The following is a 25,295-nucleotide window of genomic DNA, read 5'->3' on the forward strand; positions in this document are numbered from 1 at the left end:
CCGGAATTCCACCGACCATGCTCTAAGGAAAGATAAAGCAGTGGCGCATACAGTGCCACGTGGCACACTCGCCCTCAACTCGAATAAAATGTGGGTGCAGCTAGCTACTAGTCGATATCTCATCATTTTCTCATCACGCATGCATAATGTTAAGTAATCAATCATTTTGACAAAGTAACGATTATTAATTTGGAGTAATCTTAAATTCTCTAGTCAGATGCTAAAACCACGTTATAAATATATATATGTATATGACACGTTTTTAGGCGACACATAGAGAGTATTACACATTAAAAATCAAAATTAGAAAATTAAATTGGGGACCATGCTGCACATTCGAAAGTGGTGAGTCGAGCTTTATCTTCAAGTAACAAAAGGCTTAGATATATCCCTTTCACATGCACGCCTATGGTACTAAGAAAGATGAACATGTTCATGTGGGCAAACCCTTACTAGATTGAAGATTTCTTCCCATATCCAAATAATATATGTGGTCCAATTTTGTCGATCGATAGCATGTGTCACATGTCGAACAGTCTAACTATATGTTATGTTGCGTGAGTATTCCCAATCTTACATAATCAAATATGGCATAATTAAGTGAGTAGATAGTGAGAGTGGAGCAAAAAGTTCGGATTAAATTAGAAAGATATATAGCATAGGCTACAAAAAGTTGTGGTGTATATAGTGTTAAGCATTAACATGTGTATGATAAGGTACTTAAGACAATGAGAAGCTACCTTATAGTCTTATAGATGAGGGACCAATACATGCATTTGCTTTTAAAAGACCCACTGAGTGAGTAATGAGAAGAAGGAATAGGACCACACAACTTTTTTCTTGCAGAGAGATATGCACGGAGTAATTCAAGATTTGAGGACCTTGCAGCTGACACACTCTATCTACCAGCCGTAATATAATCAAATTGAATTCATTCATTTCTCTTTTCAAAACCCCCAATTCAACCATTGGATTTAATGATCACCATCATTCATCCTTTTCTTTTATTATGAATTATTAGTTTCCTACCCTACATGTGAAATATGTGTGTATATATATATATATATATATATATATATATATCAGAACTTCAAAACCCTAGTTGCAGCCGTCCATCAGAAAGTGACCTAGGAAAAGCAAGCAATACAATATAAATTGAACTGGATAGAAACCCTAATTAATTACATCTTCCCGAAAGTTAAACTGAGAACACTAACTAACAAGAAAGTAGTAACCTTTTAAAGTTTTGTCCATATATATACAACTAGTTCTGAATTCTCAGCTGAAGAGTTTCTGTTGAGAGGGGAAAATTAAACAGAGAGAGGCACTGCTTCTTCTTTTGCAGGGGAAGAAAGAGACGGGACAGAAAAGTTTAGGGTTTTCGTCTGTGTGTTTGGAAAGAGCCCTAATCAAACAGGCAGTGGCGGGCATCTCAAGGTCGGGCACAGTAGACAGTACTGGCTCTACTGAGAGAGTTTCACAAATTGACTATATAAAGAGCGTTGGCCCCAATAAATGGTCCCCGGATTCCAGACACAAGTCTTCTGTCACCTCCCGACTCATCACCCTCAACCCTTCTCAATAACATAATCTACCAGCAATATGTTAATTATGTGCGCATCTCACTAACTATATTCCTTAATCCAAATATTCTAATCGGTCCGTATATGTATGATTAATTAAGACACTAATTCAACAATTAATATCAACAAGAGTATATCACCACTAAAGTATAACGGGCGGCCGAATGTGAGTATTAGTTACAACCATAATATCCTATAATCCTACTCTGTTATTAAGATTAACTCGTTTAAGGTTGGAGTGTAATTATATATATTTTTTCTTTACTTCTTTCCTGATTTGACAATACAGAATAATTTTTATGAAGGTACAAATACGACGCTCTTTTGTGTTAGGGACATTCCAGCAATGTGGTTACATCTATTTCCTATTTTTTGTACTTTTGTAGTGAATAAGAGCACCCCTTGTGTTCCTGTCTCTCATGTTTGGGTTTTGGATAGTATTGGTTATTTTCAGTGCTATCTTTTGTACACTCTTATAATGCTTTTTATTTTTAATAAGCATCTATTCGAACAAAAAAAAAATAAAAAAATGTACCCCTTCGAGTCTAATGAGTTATTAACTTAAGGGCTTTTTATATCTAGATCCAAAACGATTAGCTGTCATTGGGATTAGTCCTCGCGTTTTTGGTTTTAGATCTAGGTCCTTTGACATTTATTACTTTTTTTGGTTGTGTTGATTTTACCCTTTGAGGTAAATAAGGAAAACACATTGAAAATCTAAATTTAATGCATTATTTCCTTGTAATTGAATTTCCAAAATTTCAATTTTGAATTCTTTCCTTGATAATATTCCTAATATATGGATAAAATACAATTTAATCAATAAAAAGTAAATACCCACATATTATACCAATTGATTAGGCAAGCACCAATATTAAATTATGCAATTGACACACAGGTAAATAGTTTTATTATTAGCAACGAAAAATATTTAGTGATAAATCGTGTTACCTATAAGTTAGGAACATAAATTAGAAGACTACCTATAAGTCAGATACAAAAATAGACAAAATAAAATTGTATGTTACTTGTAAAAAAATAAAGGTAAATAAAATACTATTACACTTTGTCGAAAATTTGAAAAAACCTATATATATATATACCTATGCAATAGGCAATATGACATAAATGACTATTACCCGATTCAAGTCATAAGGGGCGACAATGGAACAAAAAATAATTTTAAAAATAAAATAATAAAAATATTACATCATAAAATATTTTAAAATAAATGTAATTCTATGTGACACAAAAGTCAAAAGACTTAGATCAAAGTCACAAAATCTGAAGATTAAACCCAACTTCTCAATAGGAATTTGGATGTATATCAACTTTTCTATTAACTTATTAGAGACCGGTAACTTATTAATTTTACAGATAGGGCATAATCAGTAATGCTTAGCAGTCCTAATTAAAAGCCCACGTATCTACTAAAGGGGCTGTTGACAGTAGGAAACCCTAAACCCGTTAGGAACAACTATGGGCCCATGACACCAGTTAGATAATTACATATTAGCCCTAAAGGGTGAAGAACGAAGTGGCCCAAGTAGATGATAGATCGGTAATTTTATTTTTTCTTCTTTTTGGGGTGGACTCGGTTATGAGATTCTAAATGGGAAAAAAGAAAAGAAAAAGTTATGAGATTCTAAAACAATCCAATCACTGACACAAAATTCTACATATTAAAATTTGTACTGTTCATATCAACAACTCCCATACAAAGCACGGACAACTATCCCTCCATTACCACGATTTAGAGTTTCTGTTATTGCAATATCAAGGCATGATTTACAATTTATCTTAGAAAGGTGTCTTGCACATCGAACCATACCATAAAGCTTAATCGTGTTTGATACTCTTATCGTCCCCATGCAGGGGCGGTCCTACCCTAAGGGCAGGGTAGGCAGCCGCCTACTCTATTTTTTGCCAAATCAAATATTACCCAATACTTAATATAATTATATCTCTTCTGTTTACTCAATTATATCTTTTCTGCTTACTCAACCCCAACCAACTCAAATGTTTCCCTCCCTTAACAAAAACAATAGCCCAGCCCATTCAAACTTTCTCATTTAACAAAAACAATAAAAGCAATATCAACTCAAATGCTCTAGCCCAGCCGACATTCTCCACTCCAACCCCATGGGCCATGCCCACTTATATTATACTTCAAAAAAATAAAAAGAGCAAAGCAAACCCAATTGATTTCAATTGACGGTCCCCACTTCTTCTCCCTTGAGCAAATTGGTTGGCTGCGTAAAGGATTATGCATATTTGAGGGTAAGGCTCATTACATCCCCTGATTAGGTGTATATTTTTTTATTTTTAAGCATAAAATTCACTCGTACCGTCGAGTTTTTAAGGTAAGTTTCACCTACTTGGCTTTTGAATTCTGAATCCGCCACTAGTCCCACAAGCATACAACATTCCACTAGTAACCTTAGATCGTAATTTAGCCAACAACTCATGCGCCCTAGATTGAATCAATATTGCATCATTAATGAACCGTCACATAAATCGCGTTATCTGTGTCACTTATACCAAAGAAATTTGTATCCAAGTTTTTTAAGAGGCATCCTACCATTCAAATTATAGCTCCTTTATTGAGAGAACACCGCTTACGAAGCTCTCGGCCTGCTATATACTAAGACAGGTTTTGCATGATGAGTAGTCCTTGTATCTTTTAATAGAATTCCAACACTCCGCTTGCCCATACATAAAAGGATTTTCTTTTTATGTTGTCAAGTTAGAAGTGGTCTTGGCCACTCTAATTTGGTATCCTACATTAGGAATTTTTGTAGACAGTACTTGCATGAGTAAATTATTCAAGTTCTTCTCATGATACCCATCGGCTAGAAATTCCACATGATTGAAACAACTATGCCCCAAAACATAATGTTCATCAATTTTAAAGGTCTCTTGGAGAAAAAAAGAGAAAGATAAAATACTCAAAAGGATTGATGGTTTTGAATAAAACATGTTCAAATGATGGAACTATGATTCAGTTTAAGTTTGCATAGATTAGGGAGCTTTCATTTTAAGACACTACATAGTTTACTAATTTGGAAGATAGGAATACAATTTCACCAATTAGCATAAGGCCAAAGACCAAAAAGTAGTATCTAATTTTACAATAATGTAATTAGCCAGCTATCGGCCAGCCATCGCCGGTCACCAACTATGTTGCCCTCAACCTAAAAAAAATAGGAAATTTAGTGTGCTTGAAGAGACTCAAACCTTGACCCTCAAAGGAGGGTAGCCTCATTCACAAACCACTACACTAACCTTATTTTTGTGATATTTTGTCAGTTACGCAATATTTATATTAACAGTCAATGGTTTTTTTTTTATAAAAAAATTTATTTCAACATCGATACGTGCAAAATTTGTACCAAATCCCCCATGCTTAGCTCTAGAGTTATACAAAACATAATAGTGTAGATATCAATAATGTAAACAAAAACTGTAAATAAAAACAGAAATTGCAAACAAAAACAAAAACTAAAAATTAAAAAATTCATGCCAACATCTAGTAAGAAACAACCAAAACCAATAAAATCATATAATCAAATTAGAAACTGAAATGCAGCACCTAATAAGCCACATCTCAAAATACACCTACTAATAAGTGAGGACTAAAAGGCAAAACCATGATGAAAGTACTAGAAAAATCAACTTATGAAAACCAAAAAATAACTAGAAAATTGAAATAACAAATTGGTCAAGAATATACATACCTCAACAACAGAAAAACTGAGCTTTGCATCAAAACATGAATATTGTAATAAAAGAAGAAAATCAAAAAATGCACTGCAGTTTGTAGAAAAACCAAAATTTCTCATATTTAAGTGGGATTTTAAAACAAAAACAATGTAAATATCAATGATATAAACAAAAACAAAAAAAAAAATGCAAAAAAATGCAAAAAAAAAAAAACTACAAACTAGAAACTACAAACAAAAACAACAACAAAAACACAAATTAATTTTATAGAAACAAAAACTGCCTTGCAAAGTATGGGAAAAAATAAACATATTAATAAGTGAGGAACCAAAATGCAAAACCATGATGAAAGTACTAAAACGAAAACTGCAATGCAGCTTCTCTTTTCTGCATTGCAGTTTCCATTTTTTGCATTGCAGTTTCCATTTTCTGCATTGTAGTTTCCGTTTTTTGCAATCCAGTTTCTATTGTCTGCAATGCAGTTTCTGGAAAAAAAAAAAAAAAAAAAAAAAGAAGAGGTCATTTTATCTTGGTCAAATGTAATCCGTTGAGGTTGCGTGGTTCAATAGCAAAATGCAAAAATGAGAAGACATACGAAGAAAAAAGAAGAAGATAATAATGAAACCAATACTGGAGAGATCAACTAAAAATACATCACCACCACGAAGAACTCCCATCCTTTCGATTACGGCAAAACCTAGTAGTTTTGCTTGAGTAGCATCACAACCTCAACTCCTCAGCATCCAATCCCTAGTTGTCCATCAACACACACACACACACCCACTCTCTTCACAAATAAGCAAACACTGTTCAAAAAAGTGCAAATGCTACAATGCGAACTCACACGATGCAAACTCCCTTCCCAGTCCAAATGAAACCCTAACACTCTGCACATCAACCACTGATCAAAAAGGAAACTAGAATGTAGAAATGGAAACTGCAATGCAGAAGTGGAAATTGCAATGCAGAAGCGGAAACTGCAATCCATAAATGGAAACTGCTGGACTGTTCTAGCCAAAATTGGCCATGAACTTCAGTTGTTTGGGTCGGGTGTTTTGGGTAGATGATGGAGAAGATGATGATGAGCAACTTTCGTGAAGGAATGATGGCGAGATAAGGTCATTACGGCGATGGCAAAGGAAAGTCGCCGTGAAATTGGGTTTAAATGTAGAAATGGAAACTAGAATGTAGAAATGGAAACTGCAATGCAGAAGCGGAAATTGCAATGCAGAAGCGGAAATTGCAATCCATAAATGGAAACTGCTGGACTGTTCTAGCCAAAATTGGCCATGAACTTCAGTTGTTTGGGTCGGGTGTTTTGGGTAGATGATGGAGAAGATGATGATGAGCAACTTTCGTGAAGGAATGATGGCGAGATAAGGTCATTACAGCGACGGCAAAGGAAAGTCGCCGTGAAATTGGGTTTAAGGCAGGCAGTGACTACTGGATTGTTCCTGCCAAAATTGGCCACGAACTCCTGCTGTTGGAGTATGGCATTTTAGGAAGATGAAAGAGGAGGTGATGACGAGCAACTTTCGTGAAGGAACGAAGACAAGATAAGGTCGTTTCGCCGACGGAAAGAAGCCATGAAATTGGGTTTACGGCAGGCCGCGACTGCTGGACAGTTCCAGCCAAAATTGGCCACGAAAGCCAGCTATTTGGGTTGAGTATTTTGGGAAAATGAAAGAGGTGGTGATGGCGAGCAACTTTCGTGAAGGAACGACAACAAAATAAGGTCATTACAGCGACAGAAAGTCGCCGTGAAATTGGGCATGTGGCTGCCCTGTTTTCTAGTAGAGAGAGAGAGAGCGGGAGGATGAAATCTGATTTTGGCAAGGCTTTTCAACAAAAAAGGGCAAAATTTTATTTTACTTTTCTAATTTAGATAGACCCAATGAATTTGGGCCTCTTCTTTGGCCAAATTCAAAACAAAATTTAATTCCTAGGTATTAAAACCCAAAAAGAAATAATCTATGTCTCAAATCCTAATTAGTAAAGATTGTTATGTCTAATACCTAATTTTTCTTTTTAATTAGTGTTTGAAGTCTAAAATCTTTTTCTTTGGATGTTACAATATTATATTCTTTTGGCTTTGTGTGTAATTGATGGGTAAGGTGATGCCTTTTTTTCATGCCATTTTTTCATTAAGAAAAGTATATAGCTTTGAGTACATCAAAAGTGTACGTCGATATAAGATCAAATAATATTTTTCTTATATTTATTATCCAATAGTTGATAAATATATTTTTCTTTTTGTCATGATTTTTCTTTGAATTTCCATAATTAGTACTACAATCCTTTTATATTTTAATTCCCTTAATACTTTCAAGAACCTTGTACATAAAAGTTCATTTTCAAAAAATTAAATTTTAAGTAAAACAAAATTTAGCAATTTCTTTCCAATTAAAATTGACATAGTTTTTAAGTACAAGGAAAGACATACTATTTTTTTTGAGAAAAGTGTGGGGCATGTTCATTTTTTGGGGAGACTAAGGCTCCATTTGGCATTGTTTTCTTTTTTTGGCCAAAAACTTGCTTTACTTTAAAGTTAAGCAGTATAAGATGTTTAGTAAAAATAAAATATTCCAATTATTTTAAAAGTAGTGGCCTTTTGACAACAGCTATTAAAAGCAGGCTCTGAGTTACTTTTCAAATCTGCTTAAAAAAACATAGATTAGCCTTTAATGAATTTTTTTAATTCCCAAAATACTATCATTAATTTTTAAAAATGACATGCACCTCCACATCCACATCCAACTTTGCCACCACCCTCCACCACCACCACCACCACCACGCCGCCATCCTTGCCACCCCTCCTCCTCCTCCTCCTCCTCAACCTCTACCATCTCCACCACATTCACCTCCATCTCTTTCACCACCACCACTACCACCACATGATTAACGCATAACACATTCAACATCATGTCTATTTTAGTCATTATTCACAGTTACAACAATTTTATATTAAAATTTACCAAACAGTTTTGACACTACTTTTTGTAGTAACAACACTTTAAAAATAGTGTTTACCGAACATAAAGTTGCTTTACTTTACAGCTAATTATTTTCAAAGCACAGCAGAAACAACTTTTAATAAGTGACAGCGATCTCAAACTTGCCCTAAGTTGAATTTAAAAAATTTATAGGTTGTAGGCGTGCACACACATATATTATTGGTCGAAAATCTTTAAAGCCCAATTTGAACATCCAATGTTTGAGTGATTAATTAACTTCCTTAATTCATCATTGCTACTGTTTGTACCATACCTGACCCTCCACTCATACAACGACACGTGGATCTCATAAACTCGCCCAAGCACCCAAGGCCTCAGACAATCGGCATAGGCTACTGATGATATTGTCTCAAAGCAGCAAAAGATCATTACAAGCCCAACACAGCCTACAATCGGTATCCCCTACCGATTTTGCAGAATCAACCTCGAAGTGCCCGCCCAAAATATCTAAAGACTCGTGTCGACCTCAGAAGGCCCTCCCACGAGTCCCACATCGAAAATGAGCACTAAGAGCATACTAAATGTCCTCTATAAATAGGCCCCTTCCACTACAATACAGGGGTAAGACTTTTCAGCTTGACTTTTATACTTCTATATGGTCAACAGCAAGAGCTCTTAAAACAACAAACTTACTTCGGCATCGGAGGGTCTTAGGCTGGTTCCACACCGGTTCCATAGACCTTACGAATCTCGACTTCTTTCTATTCAAGATCGGCATCCAAGGACAGGAAGAATCGGCATCCAATATTCAATCGATCTCTCGATCGTCCACCTCGATTGTAAGTTGCACTCATTTCTATCTGTTCAGATTTAGCGCCAACAGCTACAATCAATTAACTTCTTTAATTGAATCAATCATCTTCGGTATGTTTGAATGAGAAAATTTAAAAGCACTAAGAAATTCATAAAGGATGAAATTTTAAATTGTGAAAATTAATGTTGTAGAATTTGTAACGTTCATTGTTGACTATAATGGAGTTAAACACGTAATTTAATGTTTTGACTAAAAAAATAAAACATGTAATTTAACATTTGTCGTCTTGTGATAGTGGTGGTGGTGCCATCATATGTGATATTTGTGGCGGGATTGCTGGTGGTAGGGGAATGGCCACGTACGGGTGTGGGTGCCCATACATAAAATAATGGCTAAATTATTGAAATGCCCCCTATAACTCAATTTCAGTCTCAATTACCCCCCTGAAACTCTAAGTGTCTTACTTTCCCCCCTGAAACTCCATGTAGTGTCTCACTTTGCCTGGATTCCATCCAACCTAACAGAAATCGTCAAAACTTGCACACGTGAAGCCCATGTGCCATTTCTCTGGGTTCTTCTGTACTTGTAGGTTTTGAAGTGCCAAAAAGGCAGGACCCACAACAGATGTAAAACATCGACCATATCTTCAATTAGGGTAAAATCTTCGCACAAGGAGAGATATTTTGGGTGAATTCAAAATCTGAGTAAAGCAATAGAATCTTCAACAGTGAAGGTGTAAACTGAATTTGACAATGACAGAAGCAGGAGGACCTTCAGCTTTCACAGGTAAGTGGACCTTCAGATTCTTTATTTATTCTTGGCCTTGGGTTCGAATCTGACTATTAGGCTTTGTTTGTATTATTGTATTTGGCTTTGAACTTTAAGGAATATTAAAATGGTTGTTGTCCAAGTAGTGATGAGTACATTACTTTATTAAGTTAGTTACTCTCATAAAGATGATGCTTTTAATTTGACTTTGTGGCTTTTTACTGCTGCAAATGATTGGTTGGTAGAGTAAATTCAGGTTTTATGCTCTATTTTGTGTTGTAGATGTAGAATCAAATTGGACAGGTGAGGAAGAAGAACAAACAAGCAGCGAGAGTGACGAGGATTTGGATGAAGACCCAGATTTTGTAGACCTTGCCTATGCACAAAGTGAGGACGATGTCAGATTGTTGAGGGATGATGATAATCTGTTTCAGGGATATGTAGACCATGATGCAATTGACATAGACCCTAATGCAGGTGAAGAGGATGAGGAGTTAGATAATAACCCTGCTTCACCTAGGATGTGTACACCAGAGCACTCTTTTTCTGAGTCTGAGGTTGTGACTGGAAACTGCTTGAGAAAGAGGAAGCTCCCTAACTTTAAAGACTTCATCCCATCCGTTGATATGAAAAATCCTCGATTTGAGCTCGGTTTAAGATTTCCTAGTCGTGAAATCTTTAGGGCAGCTGTGAGGAGGCATTCTGTCCTAATTGGCAGAGAGCTTAAGTTTAAGGTGAATGATGGCACTAGGATTCGAGTAATTTGTGATGAGAAGTGTCCATTTCACCTATATGCATCATCTGTGCATGGAAGCAAGCATGTTCAAGTGAAAACCTATGTTGGGAAACATACTTGTGGGCAAGGGAATGCGAATATTCATGCTAATGCAAAGTATTTTTCAAACTGGTATGAAAGCAATTTAACAAATCCTAACTGGGATGTGGGATCTTTTCAAGAGAAAGTGAACCAAGAAACTGGTTATTATCCTTCTAGGGCACAAGCTTATAGGGCAAGAAGCTTAGCAACCAGCAATATTGAGGGGAGTTATACCGAACAATATGAACTTTTATGGGATTATTGTGAGGAGTTGAAAAGGACAAATCCTGGTAGTTCAGTGGTGGTAAAGTCTGAGTTAGAGGGTGATATGCCAAGATTTCGGAGGGTTTACATTTGCTTGCAAGCTTGTAAGCAAGGGTTCTTGGATGGTTGTAGGCCTTATATAGGGTTGGATGGTTGCCACATCAAAGGCCCTCACCCTGGCCAATTGTTATGTGCTGTAGGAGTTGATGCAAATAATGGGATGTTCCCATTGGCATATGCTGTAGCTGAAGTTGAGAGTTACAATACTTGGAAGTGGTTTTTGGAGCTATTAAGTCATGATTTGAAGATAGAGAACAGCCATGGCTATTTGTTTATGACTGACAAACAAAAGGGATTAATTGATGCTGTGGATAATTTATTCCCAAATGCTGAGCATAGGTGTTGTTTGAAGCATTTATATGCAAATTTCTCGAAGGAACATAAAGGATTGGCCCTACACCTACAAATGGAATCAATAGCAAGGGCCACTACACTGCCATGGTTTGTTGAGGAAATGAAGAAGATGTTAGAGTTAGATACAGCTGCACATGCTTGGTTATGTGAGAGGGATGCAAGTCAATGGGCTAGATCCCATTTTAGAACTGACTTTAAGTGTGACATTTTGATGAATAACTTAAGTGAGGCTTTTAACTCATCTATAATGCCTGCAAGGAACAAGCCTGTGTTGATTGCATTGGAGAGGATTAGAATGTATTTAATGATCTTAATGGCTTCAAGGAGAGTAGCCGTGGATAACTGGCATGGTCAAGTTGGGCCTAGAATACAAGGGGTATTGGAGGTAAATAAGGCAGCTGGGCAGTGGTGCATTCCGAGGCATGCAGGACAAAATAAATTCCAAGTGATGCATCACAGTGGGAGACAGTTTGTGGTAGATTTGAATGCCCATACATGCTCTTGCAGAGCATGGGATCTCAGTGGTCTTCCTTGCCTCCATGCTTGTGCTGCAGTGAGTAGATTCCATGGGAATCCAGAAGATTATGTGCATGACTTCTACAAGAAGGATGCTTATCTAAGAACTTATAGGGACATGATTCACCCCTTGCCTAGCCAAGACTTGTGGCCTAAAAGTGGTTTACCTCCTTTGAAGCCTCCTTTTTACCATAAACAACCTGGTAGGCCAAAGAAGAGTAGGAAGAAGGCATCTGATGAGCCTAAAAAGAAATCAAATCCCAACAAACTCCAAAGATACCACACTGTCATCAAGTGTAGCAATTGTGGGCAAGAGGGTCATAACAGAACTAAATGTAAGGAGCCAATGAAGAACCAGCCAAGGCGTAAGCAATCTGTAAGTATTGCTTATTATATTTCATTACAATTGCACCATTTATTTATTATATTTAGAAAAACTGATACTAATATATCATTTGTGTAGGTGAGGAGAGCTAATACACTAGGACAATCAGGCCAACCTCATTCACAGCCAAGACATAAGCTTCCTGTAACTCAATTGATATATTAGTTTTACAAAAACATACAGACTAGTTTTTCAAAAACATACAGACTAATATGTCATTTATGTAGGTGAGGAGAGCTCGTTCAAATTCTCACTCAATGGAACCTAATGCACAGCCAAGCCAATCAACTCATCTTTCACAACCAAGCCAATCAACTCATCTTTCACAGCCAAGCCAATCATCCCGAGCTCAATCACAATCATTGCAAGCCCACATAATTTCTGATAAAGAGGGAGGTCCTTCAAAGAAGAGGTTGACATCTACTACAAACAACAACGAGTGGCTAAAGAAAGTTAGGGCCAATATGCAACCTTGGCAGTGGTGATTTTGATGTCCATGAAGAAGTTTGCAATTGTGTTGACTTCAGTTGATGTGGAATTATGTTTTGATAAGGAAAGGGAGAAAACAATCACCGTTGTTCATGTGAAAGAACTAATTTTGGCATTTTGTGTTTTTGATGTGGAATTGTAAGCCTTTTGAAATAGATTGGATGTACAATTGGCTACAATTGGGTTTTTGATGTGGACATGGTCTTTTCTTGTCGAATTAGAATGTGTAAATTGATGTTCACAATAGAAATGTACTTAATGAATTAAGCCTATGTTGGCATCAAGTTTATTTGTCAAGTAAATTGAGCCAGTGGTGATTTTTTAGTTTCAGAATTCATTTACCTATTTGTTTAGTTTGCTCAGTATCTCAAAGTATAGTTAGTTGATACAAAAAAAAAAAGGAAAGAAAAAAGTAAGACCACTTTACAGAGAAATATTAAACAACAACAAAAAGTATGACAATATTCAAATACCATTGGATTAACCATTCTAAAAAGCACCCGATTACATAACGCACAAATGCCATTGTGCTCAACCATTCCCAAAACACTTGCAGATTACAATCACCATTGGATTTACCATTCTAAAAAACACCAGATTACCTAACACAAATGCCATTGTGCTCAACCATTCCCAAAACACTTGCAGATTACAAACCTACCTCCTCCCCTTTGTTACAGTTAAGATTACTAAACCTACAACTCTAAACCTAATGATGATTATCCCTTAAACCAGCAACCATCATGGAAATCAACATTATCCAAGAAAGAAACAGAAATCCCCACAACAATTTCTCTCTACTTCGAAGCTTGGCTAGATCTTGTTCCAGTCTTCCCCTATTCTTCAGCAACCCAGGTATTATATCCTTTGAACGAGAACACATCTGTGGATCAAACCACTCAAAGAAGCAACAACCTCTGTTCCTTCCCTGTAACACCATAATATCATCAAAAACTACCATAAACAAGCAAAAATCTACAAATTTTAAAGTGGTTGTTACCAGTGGGCATACTAGAAACCTCCGACCTGGGTTGGAATCTGTCCACGAGGTCTGAACTCGACAAAGCTTTCCACAATGGCAATGCTTTCGTTGTCGACCCTCCATCGCTTGTTCAATTCAATTGTTAAAGGAGGTCTTTAGGGTCCACAATTGTTTGCAATTTAGGACCAATTTTTGCAGAGTTAATTAATACCCATTAATTCTTATATGGACAAATGAACCAAGAAAAATGGCACATGGGAGGCACGTGTGCAAGTTTGACGACTTCTGTTTAGGTTGGATGGAATCCAGGCAAAGTGAGACACTATATGGAGTTTCAGGGGGGAAAGTGAGACACTTAGAGTTTCAGGGTGGTAATTGAGACTGAAATTGAGTTATAGGGGGCATTTCAATAATTTAGCCTAAAATAATTGTCCAAAATATATATATATATATATATATATATATATATATATATATATATATATATATGCATCTGATCACCTTCATCTCCATGGTACGCACGTTGTCTGCCCAAACTTGCCCGATTCCCCTAAAGCTCCAGGCTTAACGTCAAAAGTCACACAGGTTTGTGGTTCCCCTTCCAAAAGAGTTCTTAATTAATTTCTATTTAAAGATATGGAACGAAGGAAATTCTATTGTTGACAATTAAATAATATTTGAAGTGTAACATATGTATTTGAATTTAATCATTGTGCTTGTGAACACAAAGTGATGAATGGTTGATGATGATGAGATCTGCCTATTATTCAATTCGATACGCACATATCTACTGCCCATTAGTCAATTCGATATGGACTAACACAAGTTAACAAATTACCGGCATTTTTCTCCCTCCATCAGTTATATTAAACCCTTGACTTTGCTTCCAATGGCAGAGCTAAACTCATTCAAAGTGGTTGAGGTTTGCAAGGTTGCTCCACCACCAAGCTCATCAGCTTGCTCAGCCACATCACCACCTGAGGCCCTTCCTCTAACCGTGTTTGATTTGCTCTGGCTCAGATTTGCACCCGTCCAACGCCTTTTCTTCTATCAAATCTCTTCTAATTCCTTTGACACCACCACACTCGTTTCAAAACTCAAAGCCTCGCTTTCTGTCGCCCTCCAACAATTCCTACCACTAGCAGGGAACCTCACATGGCCCCAAGACTCCCCCAAGCCCATTCTCAGTTATGTCCAAGGCGACGCCGTTTCGCTCACCATATCCAAATCCCAGTCTGCTGATCATTTCGACCATATTTCAAGCAACAACCTTGATGTTGAAGCCAAAGAATACCATCCTCTTATACCCCAGTTGGCTTTCTCGCAGGAAAAAGCCGCAGCCATGGCTTTGCAAGTCACTGTATTTCCTAACCGCGGATTCTCTATTGGCATTGCAACTCACCATGCAATCCTAGACGGCAAGACTGATCGGTGCATATTTACATATCATTTTGTACCCTTCTAGCTTATGATTTGGTTATGTTTTTGAGTTAAACTTGTGCTTTTAATCCTTTTTGTGTTTATCTTTCAGTTCATTGAGCTTTAGGTAATAATGAGGGCTTTGGATAGTAAATGATGCAATCCATGCATGTTAGGGCCTAATTTGGATGAATGGATGAAGAGCTTAAAGACAAACTCAATTTTGGCTACAGTCCCCTGCCAGCCCAGTTTCGTAGGTCATATTGCAAGCTTTGTTTCAGCAACCTACATAGCTCGGATGAGGCCACATTCTTCATGAAAGTTGTTCCAATGGGTGTGTAATATAACATATCCAAAATGCAGCCCCATTGGATAAATATGGAGTCTGTTACCTAGCAAACACAGAGCCATGCTCAGGATGGATTTTATCAGCGCGCAAAATGAGTTAGCAATTTGTTTTGGCCTTAACTTCCTCCTCCGACCTTGGATTGGCCCAAATGATATATGGCTGGAAATAAGACATTCTGAACTTCAAGTTTGAGTGCTTAAAGTCTTAATTTGCTTAAGGGAAGCCCAATTCGTAAGCCCTTGAAGTTTCTGGTCATGCTGACCTCAGGATGAGCTATTATTTCTGGTTGGAAGCTTGGTCATGGTGACATGAAGATGAGCTAGGGCTGCTGGTGGGATTTATTAGTGAAGTGCATCAACCATTTCAGATTTTATAATGGAAGTGTTGTATGCATTAGTGAAGTGCATCAACCATTTCAGATTTTATAAAACAAAGTGTTGTATGCATTACCCATACTTAATTCAGATTTTCAGCTTCCTTAGGCCTATATATAGTGAGGTTTCCCAAGCTTGTAAACACACCCCAAGGGGGGGAGCTCTCAAACACTTCTCTAGAGCTCCCTTCCCTTCTCTCCCTCAAATTCTCTTAATTTTGCTTTCTAGTTCTCAATTCTAGCTTTTCTTTTTCTTCTTAGTTGTAATTTATTTTTCTTTGTAATGTAAATTCTTTCCTTAAGTTTTCAAGTTGAATTAGTTTCCAAGTTTCAATTATGGTTTTTGTTCTTATTCATTATGCTTATAAGTTAATATGCTAGTTTGAATGATTGATCACCATTTAGGCTTGCATGTTAGCTATCTTGGTTTGAATTAAGAGTATACACCATGCTTTAATTCGAATTGAACTATGAATAGGAAGAGTATGTATGGACATTCGACAACAGGGATTAGATACATGCTTGGTTGTTTAAATTGTTCTTCTATGCTTAATGGGTTCCTAATGCTTAATTTTAGGTTAGACAACAAATGATCAAATTAGGGAATTAGGAACACAAGGTTATGACCACACACCATGGCTTAATCATACATTAGCTAGAATCAATCCGTTAATCTAATTGAACTTGGGAACTTATCTGCTTGAGTTAGTTATTTTCTTTCTTCCTTGTTTTATTTATTTCCCTTCTTTTTCATTTCTGTTTTGTGTAGGGAAAATGAATTGAATCATTCAATCACCAATCCTCGTGGGATCGACCTCGCACTTACATACGCTATACTACCGAACGGCTCGTGCACTTGCGAGTATCACAAGTTGAGGATGCAGCTTAATCCATTTTGGTGCAGCTGAAATCTACGTAACAAGTTTTTGGCGCCGTTGCCGGGGATCGGTAACATTGTTTGATTCTATTTGGCTTTCCTACTTTAATTTTTTTTTTTTCTTAATTAGACAATTTCAAGTTTTAAAGTTAATGACGTTAATGGACAAGTTGTGTTTGTAGTCCAACAGAAAAGGACAATTGCCCAACAAGCAAGAGAACTGGGTTTAAGTCCCAGCTTACACAACCCATTGGTGCTTGTTGCTTTGAAGCATGGAATTGGACTTGTGTTGATTTTTCCCTTTCATTTTTAGTTTTTTTTTATATATTTCGTAATCCTTTAATTCCGTTTCAAGTTTTTGTATGTGTTTGTTTTACCAATGTAAATAGCTCAATAAAAATGGAGAGAGATGGCAACTTCAAAGATAGGAAGTGTGGAGCAGTAGGAGAAGTCACGACCTCCAAGTGCATCACGCTCGACCTAATCGCTTCAAGGGGGAGCATTTCAATCCTTTCTCTTCTTTGAATTCTGTTTATTTCCGTAGTTTGTTTTGCCTTTTGGTCCGCGTTGAGTTCTTTGTTTTTCTATGCTGAATCCAACCATATAAAGAACGTAAAATTTGGACTTACGGTTGGAAAGTTATAGCCTAAAAACTGAACAGAGGTCGAAGCTGAAAAACATAGAAACGAATCTGTCCAAATGGTGATAAATAGGTGATAGAAAGTGCTGTTTGTTTTTTTTCTTTGGTTTCTTGGTTTGTTTCTTTTAGTACAATAATTTATATCGTTTGTTTGAGCTTGTTTAGAGTACTTAGTTCATTTTCGTTTATGGTTTGTTGTTTCATGTTATCTTAATTTGTTTTTGATTCTTTTTCTTACGAGAATATATTTTTAAAAAAAATTAAAAAAAAAAAAAATTATTTTTCATATGAGCTGACTTATGGTAACTCCAGTGAGCACCTTCGTCAATACAGTGTCTAGGAGTTCTTTAGGCGACACCTTCGGTGTCTAAGAAGTTTGGGTTTTAAGCGGGACCATTGTGACCCCTCCAACCTTCCCGGATCCCCTGGCTGTGTTTTCTGAGGCCCTTAACTGGTCATCCGTGAGTTGCTTGTATATTGTGTGTTTTTAAATTAAGTTTTTTTATTTTATTTTCTTTGTTTTCTTTTATGTTGAGTCTTTGTTTTTGTTTTGTTTCTGTTTTTGTGTTGTTATGTTAGTTTATTTATTTATTTACGTGGTATGGTTAGTTAGTTTATTTCTGAGTGTTAAAACACATTTTTATTTCAAACATTGCATAAAACCAAAAAAAAAAAAAAAAACAAAAAAAAAAAAAAACAAAAAAAAAAAACATCATCATCATCATCTTCTTCATCTTCTTCATCTCCATCATCATCATGGCTTACCTCTATTTTCTCGCACTTGTAGAATCTGCAGCAACTCCACATGGTCCTCATTTTTTCTCTGCAGTGCTTCCACGTGCTGATTGGCACAGTAGAGCCGCTTCTGCAAATCCGCCACCATAGCCTTCAAGGAAGCTATTTCCTCGCTCATCGCGGCACACTCCCTTGTCCTCGCCAGTAATCGCATGCCCAAATTGGTAGCGGAGACCGCGTGGAGCACAGTTAAATTGTGGGACTCCTCTACCGCTGCCTTATCAGACCTCTGTGCCACATGCAGATGATCTGTCGGAGTGAGCTTGCTGCTAATCATGCCTCCTAGCCGCACTGCTCTGTTCGACAGTGCCTCAGAAAAGTTCGGTATTGCCTCAGCAAAGTTTGAGGCCGTGCCGTGATGATATGTGGAGTTTGGGAAGACAGGAGTTGGAGGAGCCCTTGTCTGGGCATTCGGTGGTGCAAGTGAGAGCTCAAGGTTGAGATCATCAAGGTGAGTGCATGAGGATGCCATTTGTTTTGCTTCTGAATTTTTTTGATGTTTTTCCTTGAGTTTGCAGGAAGAAATGCTGGGTATCATCCGCTTGCAGAGGTATGGTTTAAATAGACATATGCTGATGAGAGAGAGCCAACACCATTTCGGATTTCCCGGGCATGCTCGACCTAATCGCTTCAAGGGGGAGCACCTTTACTTTCGCTTTACTTTTCTTTTTTCCGTGTTTTCTGGTGTTTAATGTTTTTGCCCGTTACTTTCATTTTCTAGAGCTTTGTGTTTTTGCTTTTCCCTTTCGGCTATCATCTTTATCTTATTTTAGTTAGGGAAATGTGTTTTCTTTTCCGTTTGTCGTCTTTGTTTTCTTTTTCTTTTTCGTTTTCTTTTTCTTTCTGCAACCTTACTCTTTTATTTCCGAAACAAAATAAGGAAAATACAAAAACAACAAAATAAAATAAAAACAACAATAATGCAGTAGGAAATCATTTCTTCTCGGTGCTTGGTGTCTCGACCATTGGAGCTTTGAGTTTGGCCCTCTGGCTGTCCTCTTCCGGGGCTTCACGCACAGCTTCTTGGGGCTCATCACTTGAGCTCCCAAAGATCGCAATCTTAGCTTGAGCGTAACTACTCTCGCGATCTACTTGTTTGCGTTTACCCGGTCGGTCTAGGTCTTCCAGCTGTTTTCGCATGTCGCGAGAGTACAACTCTACCATTTTTGATAGGTTTTTATTCTCGTCCCGCAATACTTCTAGCTGGTGTCGATTCACCTCCACTATCCTTGACCTCTCCCTTTTCAAGCTTTTTATAGCAGTCTGACACTCCTCAACCATACTTCGCTCTGCCGCCAACTGACCTTTCAGCACCTCTACCTCATGGGACTTCGCAAGTAGGCGATGACCCAAACTTGTGACTGTTGCCGTACTCTGCACGCTCAGTGCCAGGGCATCGCTCACGACCCGGTTGTCATCCCTTGTCCCCAGAACACGTATATCTTTAGGAGTCACCAGATTTCTAGCCACTCCAATGGCAACATCGTTGTCCAGGAGTATTGAGTCAGTTACTGTCACAGGCCCCCGTGCGGAAGCAAAGTAGGGCATCCATACTGGTGCCGCTGCTTGGCCTCGTGTCTGAGTCGGTGGAGCTAGGTTGAGATCCAACGAAAATGGGTAGTTAGAGGCCATTTGATTTCTCACTCTCTTTTCTTCTTTCTTTCTTTTCTCTTTTGTGTGTTTCTGAGTTTGCGTTTTTTTTTTTCACCCTTTCTTATAGACTTAGTCTTTGACAAACCCTAGCCATTACAGCATCTGAGCATTTTCTGAATCTCCAGCATTCCTTGAGTCCCACAACCTTCTCGCCTTCCAACCATACCCAACTCATTTATCACGACGTGTCTTTTCTGAACGAACGCGTTCAGTAAAGTCTTCGCGCCTTTCCATGAGCCCGTAATTTTTGCTTGTGGAATCTGCGGCGCCTCTATGCGTCGACACGTGTCTCGCCCTGTCTGTTGGTCCCTTACACTGAACCGAGACATCATGACCCATGTTAAAATCCCGCTCTTTGTGTTGCTAATCACGGTTCGATAGTTTGTTTTTACAAAACTAAATAATAATAAAAAGCCGGAAATGAAAACAAATTGTGGGTCGGGTTTTACTTTAGTTTGGGTTTCAAAGTGGGTTAAATTCACCGTGGTTTGTGTTTCGAAATTGTGGGCTTTGGGCTTCAAATTTTTTTTTGGGTTTCAGAATTGTGTGATTAGGGTTTACTGTTTCATTTTTGTTTGTTTGTTTGTTTGTTTGTGTTGTAATTTTTATTTTATAATTATTTTGTTTTTGTTTTCTTTTGTGATTTTGTGATTTTTTTTTTTTTTTTTTTTTGCTTTAATACCTTTCATTTGTTGTTATGACATTGTTTGTGGCTAATTTTTAAACATTGAGGACAATGCTCATTTCTAGGTTTGGGGGTATTGGAGTTTAGCAAGTAAACTTGGTTTTTCTTAAAATTATAAAAAAAAAAAAAAAATTTAAATTTCGTTCTTGTTTTGAATCTTGTTTTGTTTAGTCACTTTCCGAACACATTTGATGAGATTGTGATAAATGTTGCATGACTTAAATAAAAAATTGAATTTTATTTATTTATTTTCCTTGTAAATTTTTATTGTAAAAAATAATAATTAATTAATTAATTAATTTGGCATCGTTCTAGCATGACATGTTCGAAACCTTCTTTGCACTTGCCATTTGTTTCATAATTTTCCAATTAAAGGATTTGCATGATCTAAAGAATTGTATGAATCATAAATTAGACTTATATAACCATATAATGTGAGCTTTTGAGCCTTGTACTTCATTTCATGAGTGTTATATACACATACTCTTAATTTCTTGTCATCTAAGTTGTTGTTTGATCTCATTATTCATTGATTTGGTTGAACACTTAAAAGTCATTCATTCTTTTGCAATTTGATCTCATGACATTTAAGAAATGATATTAAGGCCCTCTTTGGATCGTTTGTGCCTTTCAAGCTAACCTTATGCATGTTTAAGCATGACTTTCCATTGTTAACCATTTTGAGCCTACATGTAAACCTTTTCTTTCATTTTACCAATTATATTTCCTCGCCTTAGCCTGAAAAACAAATATTTACCTTTCTAAGGAACTCATGAGCTTTAATTGGGATGTGTTTTTCATACTAAGTTTGGGAATTGGTGTTACATTTTGAAAAAAAAAAATCACACAATTGGTGAAAGAAACGAGAAAAGTTGTGATTAAGTGGTGGTTGAATGAAATTTCATTTTTGGGTTTCATTTTTGGGCCTTCAAAATAAATTGGTGTTTGTTCAATTCAAGGAAAGGAGTATGAATCATTGTAAATGAAGGTATAAGGAGTTTTGATCGTGTAAAAGAAAAAATCTAATCGTGATGATTCGAAGTCTTGTAAACAATTGTTTTATGCTCTTATATTTTGAGTTTCTTGGACTTTGTTTTATCCATACCCTTCATTTCTTACTCACCTTACACCCTTGGCCCCATTACAACCTATGCTAAAGACCTAAATTGATCTTAAATGTCATGTGGTTGAATTGCATTCATTTTTCTACTTTTAAGTGTTTGGCATCCTTCTTGAGATCATATTAATGCAAGTCCTTCATCTTTTTATTTCGAGTTAAGTCCTTATGGTTTAACTCTAACCTCATGTTTATAACTGAGTATTGCATTGTAGCCTTCTTCCGAGTGATTCATTTGTGAGAGGACAACTTTGGTGAGATTTGAAGTTGAACTTGTGCTTTGTATGATTTTTGAAATTGTGTGAAAACTAAGATTGGGGAATTTGTTGCATTTGGCTATCACACTACCACACTTTGAGCATATTATGTTTTGAACTTTGCCGCTTTGTGAATAATGTTTAAAATTGAGCTTTTATTGTTAAAACTTTTGAGTCATGTGCATGAGTCATTTCTCTTCAGAAAATGTTCGGAAAGATTGTTTTGAGTTCTTTTTATTTTTGTAATTTTTTTTTGTTTTGTTTTGTTCTGTTTTTGTTAATGTAATTATTTTTTTTTTTTTTTTTGTTTTTGTTTTTTATTTTGCTTAAGGACTAACAATCTTTTAAGTTTTCTAATTACCTTGTTTTACAGAGTCAGTAAAACGTTTGTGGGTATCGTATCTGTTAAACCCTCAGGAGACACAACTCCTCCTACTAGGGATGCCTAGAGGTTTAAAGGCTTGTTGCATATGCTCAATGCAATCGAGTTACCTACGAAAGTGGTCTAGTTAACTTCTTGTTTGTTTTTATCTTTGTTTTCCTTTTGTTTTGCTCGAGGACTAGCAAAATCTAGGTTTGGGGGTATTTGATCGGTGCATATTTACATATCATTTTGTACCCTTCTAGCTTATGATTTGGTTATGTTTTTGAGTTAAACTTGTGCTTTTAATCCTTTTTGTGTTTATCTTTCAGTTCATTGAGCTTTAGGTAATAATGAGGGCTTTGGATAGTAAATGATGCAATCCATGCATGTTAGGGCCTAATTTGGATGAATGGATGAAGAGCTTAAAGACAAACTCAATTTTGGCTACAGTCCCCTGCCAGCCCAGTTTCGTAGGTCATATTGCAAGCTTTGTTTCAGCAACCTACATAGCTCGGATGAGGCCACATTCTTCATGAAAGTTGTTCCAATGGGTGTGTAATATAACATATCCAAAATGCAGCCCCATTGGATAAATATGGAGTCTGTTACCTAGCAAACACAGAGCCATGCTCAGGATGGATTTTATCAGCGCGCAAAATGAGTTAGCAATTTGTTTTGGCCTTAACTTCCTCCTCCGACCTTGGATTGGCCCAAATGATATATGGCTGGAAAGAAGACATTCTGAACTTCAAGTTTGAGTGCTTAAAGTCTTAATTTGCTTAAGGGAAGCCCAATTCGTAAGCCCTTGAAGTTTCTGGTCATGCTGACCTCAGGATGAGCTATTATTTCTGGTTGGAAGCTTGGTCATGGTGACATGAAGATGAGCTAGGGCTGCTGGTGGGATTTATTAGTGAAGTGCATCAACCATTTCAGATTTTATAATGGAAGTGTTGTATGCATTAGTGAAGTGCATCAACCATTTCAGATTTTATAAAACAAAGTGTTGTATGCATTACCCATACTTAATTCAGATTTTCAGCTTCCTTAGGCCTATATATAGTGAGGTTTCCCAAGCTTGTAAACACACCCCAAGGGGGGGAGCTCTCAAACACTTCTCTAGAGCTCCCTTCCCTTCTCTCCCTCAAATTCTCTTAATTTTGCTTTCTAGTTCTCAATTCTAGCTTTTCTTTTTCTTCTTAGTTGTAATTTATTTTTCTTTGTAATGTAAATTCTTTCCTTAAGTTTTCAAGTTGAATTAGTTTCCAAGTTTCAATTATGGTTTTTGTTCTTATTCATTATGCTTATAAGTTAATATGCTAGTTTGAATGATTGATCACCATTTAGGCTTGCATGTTAGCTATCTTGGTTTGAATTAAGAGTATACACCATGCTTTAATTCGAATTGAACTATGAATAGGAAGAGTATGTATGGACATTCGACAACAGGGATTAGATACATGCTTGGTTGTTTAAATTGTTCTTCTATGCTTAATGGGTTCCTAATGCTTAATTTTAGGTTAGACAACAAATGATCAAATTAGGGAATTAGGAACACAAGGTTATGACCACACACCATGGCTTAATCATACATTAGCTAGAATCAATCCGTTAATCTAATTGAACTTGGGAACTTATCTGCTTGAGTTAGTTATTTTCTTTCTTCCTTGTTTTATTTATTTCCCTTCTTTTTCATTTCTGTTTTGTGTAGGGAAAATGAATTGAATCATTCAATCACCAATCCTCGTGGGATCGACCTCGCACTTACATACGCTATACTACCGAACGGCTCGTGCACTTGCGAGTATCACAAGTTGAGGATGCAGCTTAATCCATTTTGGTGCAGCTGAAATCTACGCAACAAAGACCTCAACCATGTTTATGAAATCATGGGCTCACATTTGCAAACATGTTGATGATGATCCATCCAGTTTAGTGTTACCGGATCAGCCGAAACCATTTTTTGACAGAAGGGTCATCCGAGACCCAGCCGGGCTAGAGGCGATTTACTCCGACGAATTTCTAAGTATGGACGGACGTTCCAACAATAGAAGCTTGATGCCTTCTAAATTTAGAGCTCCAGCTCTAGATTCGATTCGAGGCACCTTTGTGTTCACACGCCCAAAGATCGAAGCACTGAGGCTTTTGGTGAAAGAGAAGAACCAACAACATGAATATCAATCGGTTCAAAAATATTTGTCCACGTTTTGCATAACATGTGCCTACACCTGGGTTTGCTTAGTGAAGGCAGAAGAAATACAAGGTGAAAAAGCAATTATGGGGTTTACCGTGGACTGCAGGTCTCGCTTAGATCCTCCTATCTCTTCAAATTACTTTGGGAACTGCTTAGTGATTCGTTTGGTGGTTGCAGAAACAAAAGCGCTTTTAGGTGAAGATGGGTTGACCGTGGCAGTCAACGCAATTTGTGAGGCTGTGAAAAGCTTGGACGATGGCGTTTTGAGTGGGGCAGAGAATTGGATCAAGCCCTTGTACTCTGTGGGTGGTGTTGAGAAAGTGCTTTCAGTTGCTGGCTCACCCCGCTTTGAGGTTTATGAAACTGATTTTGGATGGGGAAGGCCAAACAAGGTTGAGATCGTTTCCATTGAAGGCACAGGAGCCATGTCAATGTCTGAATCTAAGGACGGTGCTGGTGGCGTGGATGTTGGCTTGGTTTTGGGAAAAAATTGCATGCAAGTTTTTGCTACTCTGTTTGCTGAAGGTCTTGCCAACCTTTGAAAGCTAAATTGTTGAACACTGTTTCCTCATTTCCACACTATCCAATATATATTTTTTCTTATCACATATCACAGTGATTGTGGCCCTCCTCCCTTTCCCCCTGTTTTCTTTCCTCCCAATCTAACCAAAAAAAATTAAATAATGTATGTCATGATGACACACTTCAAGATCCTATGTGTTGATCTCAAATCAATTGGCAATGAGGGGAGTAACTCAATTCCTTATAAACCCAGGCTTGGTCCCTTAACTTTTCAATGTGGGACAAATACTCTCAACACGCCCCCGCACATGTAGCGAACTTTCAAGCCTAACACGTGGATAACA

The 25,295-nt window shown here is 37.1% G+C and overlaps 3 protein-coding genes across 3 annotated transcripts; 2 read left to right on the plus strand and 1 right to left on the minus strand.

Moving 5' to 3' along the window:
• Positions 1–9,826: 9,826 nt before the first annotated feature.
• Positions 9,827–12,723, plus strand: LOC148296080 (uncharacterized). Its single transcript, XM_088250695.1, has 4 exons — positions 9,827–9,860; positions 10,125–12,229; positions 12,317–12,382; positions 12,466–12,723. The coding sequence occupies exons 1-4, from the start codon at positions 9,827–9,829 to the stop codon at positions 12,721–12,723; spliced, it is 2,463 nt and encodes an 820-aa protein (XP_088106821.1).
• Positions 12,724–13,436: 713 nt separating this feature from the next.
• Positions 13,437–13,832, minus strand: LOC148296081 (uncharacterized). The gene is made up of 2 exons (XM_088250696.1): positions 13,740–13,832; positions 13,437–13,655 (listed from the first exon to the last, which is right to left on the minus strand). Exons 1-2 carry the CDS (start codon positions 13,830–13,832, stop codon positions 13,437–13,439), a joined length of 312 nt encoding a protein of 103 aa, XP_088106822.1.
• A 766-nt stretch (positions 13,833–14,598) lies between these two features.
• Positions 14,599–24,971, plus strand: LOC110772176 (phenolic glucoside malonyltransferase 1-like). Its single transcript, XM_088250697.1, has 2 exons — positions 14,599–15,140; positions 24,167–24,971. Exons 1-2 carry the CDS (start codon positions 14,599–14,601, stop codon positions 24,969–24,971), a joined length of 1,347 nt encoding a protein of 448 aa, XP_088106823.1.
• Positions 24,972–25,295: the final 324 nt, after the last annotated feature.

Source organism: Prunus avium, chromosome 3, assembly GCF_965620075.1.
Source record: "Prunus avium chromosome 3, drPruAviu1.hap1.1, whole genome shotgun sequence".
NCBI lineage: Eukaryota > Viridiplantae > Streptophyta > Magnoliopsida > Rosales > Rosaceae > Prunus > Prunus avium.

Coding starts and splice junctions, on each gene's coding strand:
- LOC148296080 (XM_088250695.1), top strand. CDS start 9,827: ATGACAGAAGCAGGAGGACCTTCAGCTTTCACAG. Junction 9,861..10,124: donor AGGACCTTCAGCTTTCACAG/GTAAGTGGACCT, acceptor TTTGTGTTGTAG/ATGTAGAATCAAATTGGACA. Junction 12,230..12,316: donor AGCCAAGGCGTAAGCAATCT/GTAAGTATTGCT, acceptor TCATTTGTGTAG/GTGAGGAGAGCTAATACACT.
- LOC148296081 (XM_088250696.1), bottom strand. CDS start 13,832: ATGGAGGGTCGACAACGAAAGCATTGCCATTGTGGAAAGCTTTGTCGA. Junction 13,656..13,739: donor ACCCAGGTCGGAGGTTTCTA/GTATGCCCACTG, acceptor ATGGTGTTACAG/GGAAGGAACAGAGGTTGTTG.
- LOC110772176 (XM_088250697.1), top strand. CDS start 14,599: ATGGCAGAGCTAAACTCATTCAAAGTGGTTGAGGTTTGCAAGGTTGCT. Junction 15,141..24,166: donor CTAGACGGCAAGACTGATCG/GTGCATATTTAC, acceptor TGATCCATCCAG/TTTAGTGTTACCGGATCAGC.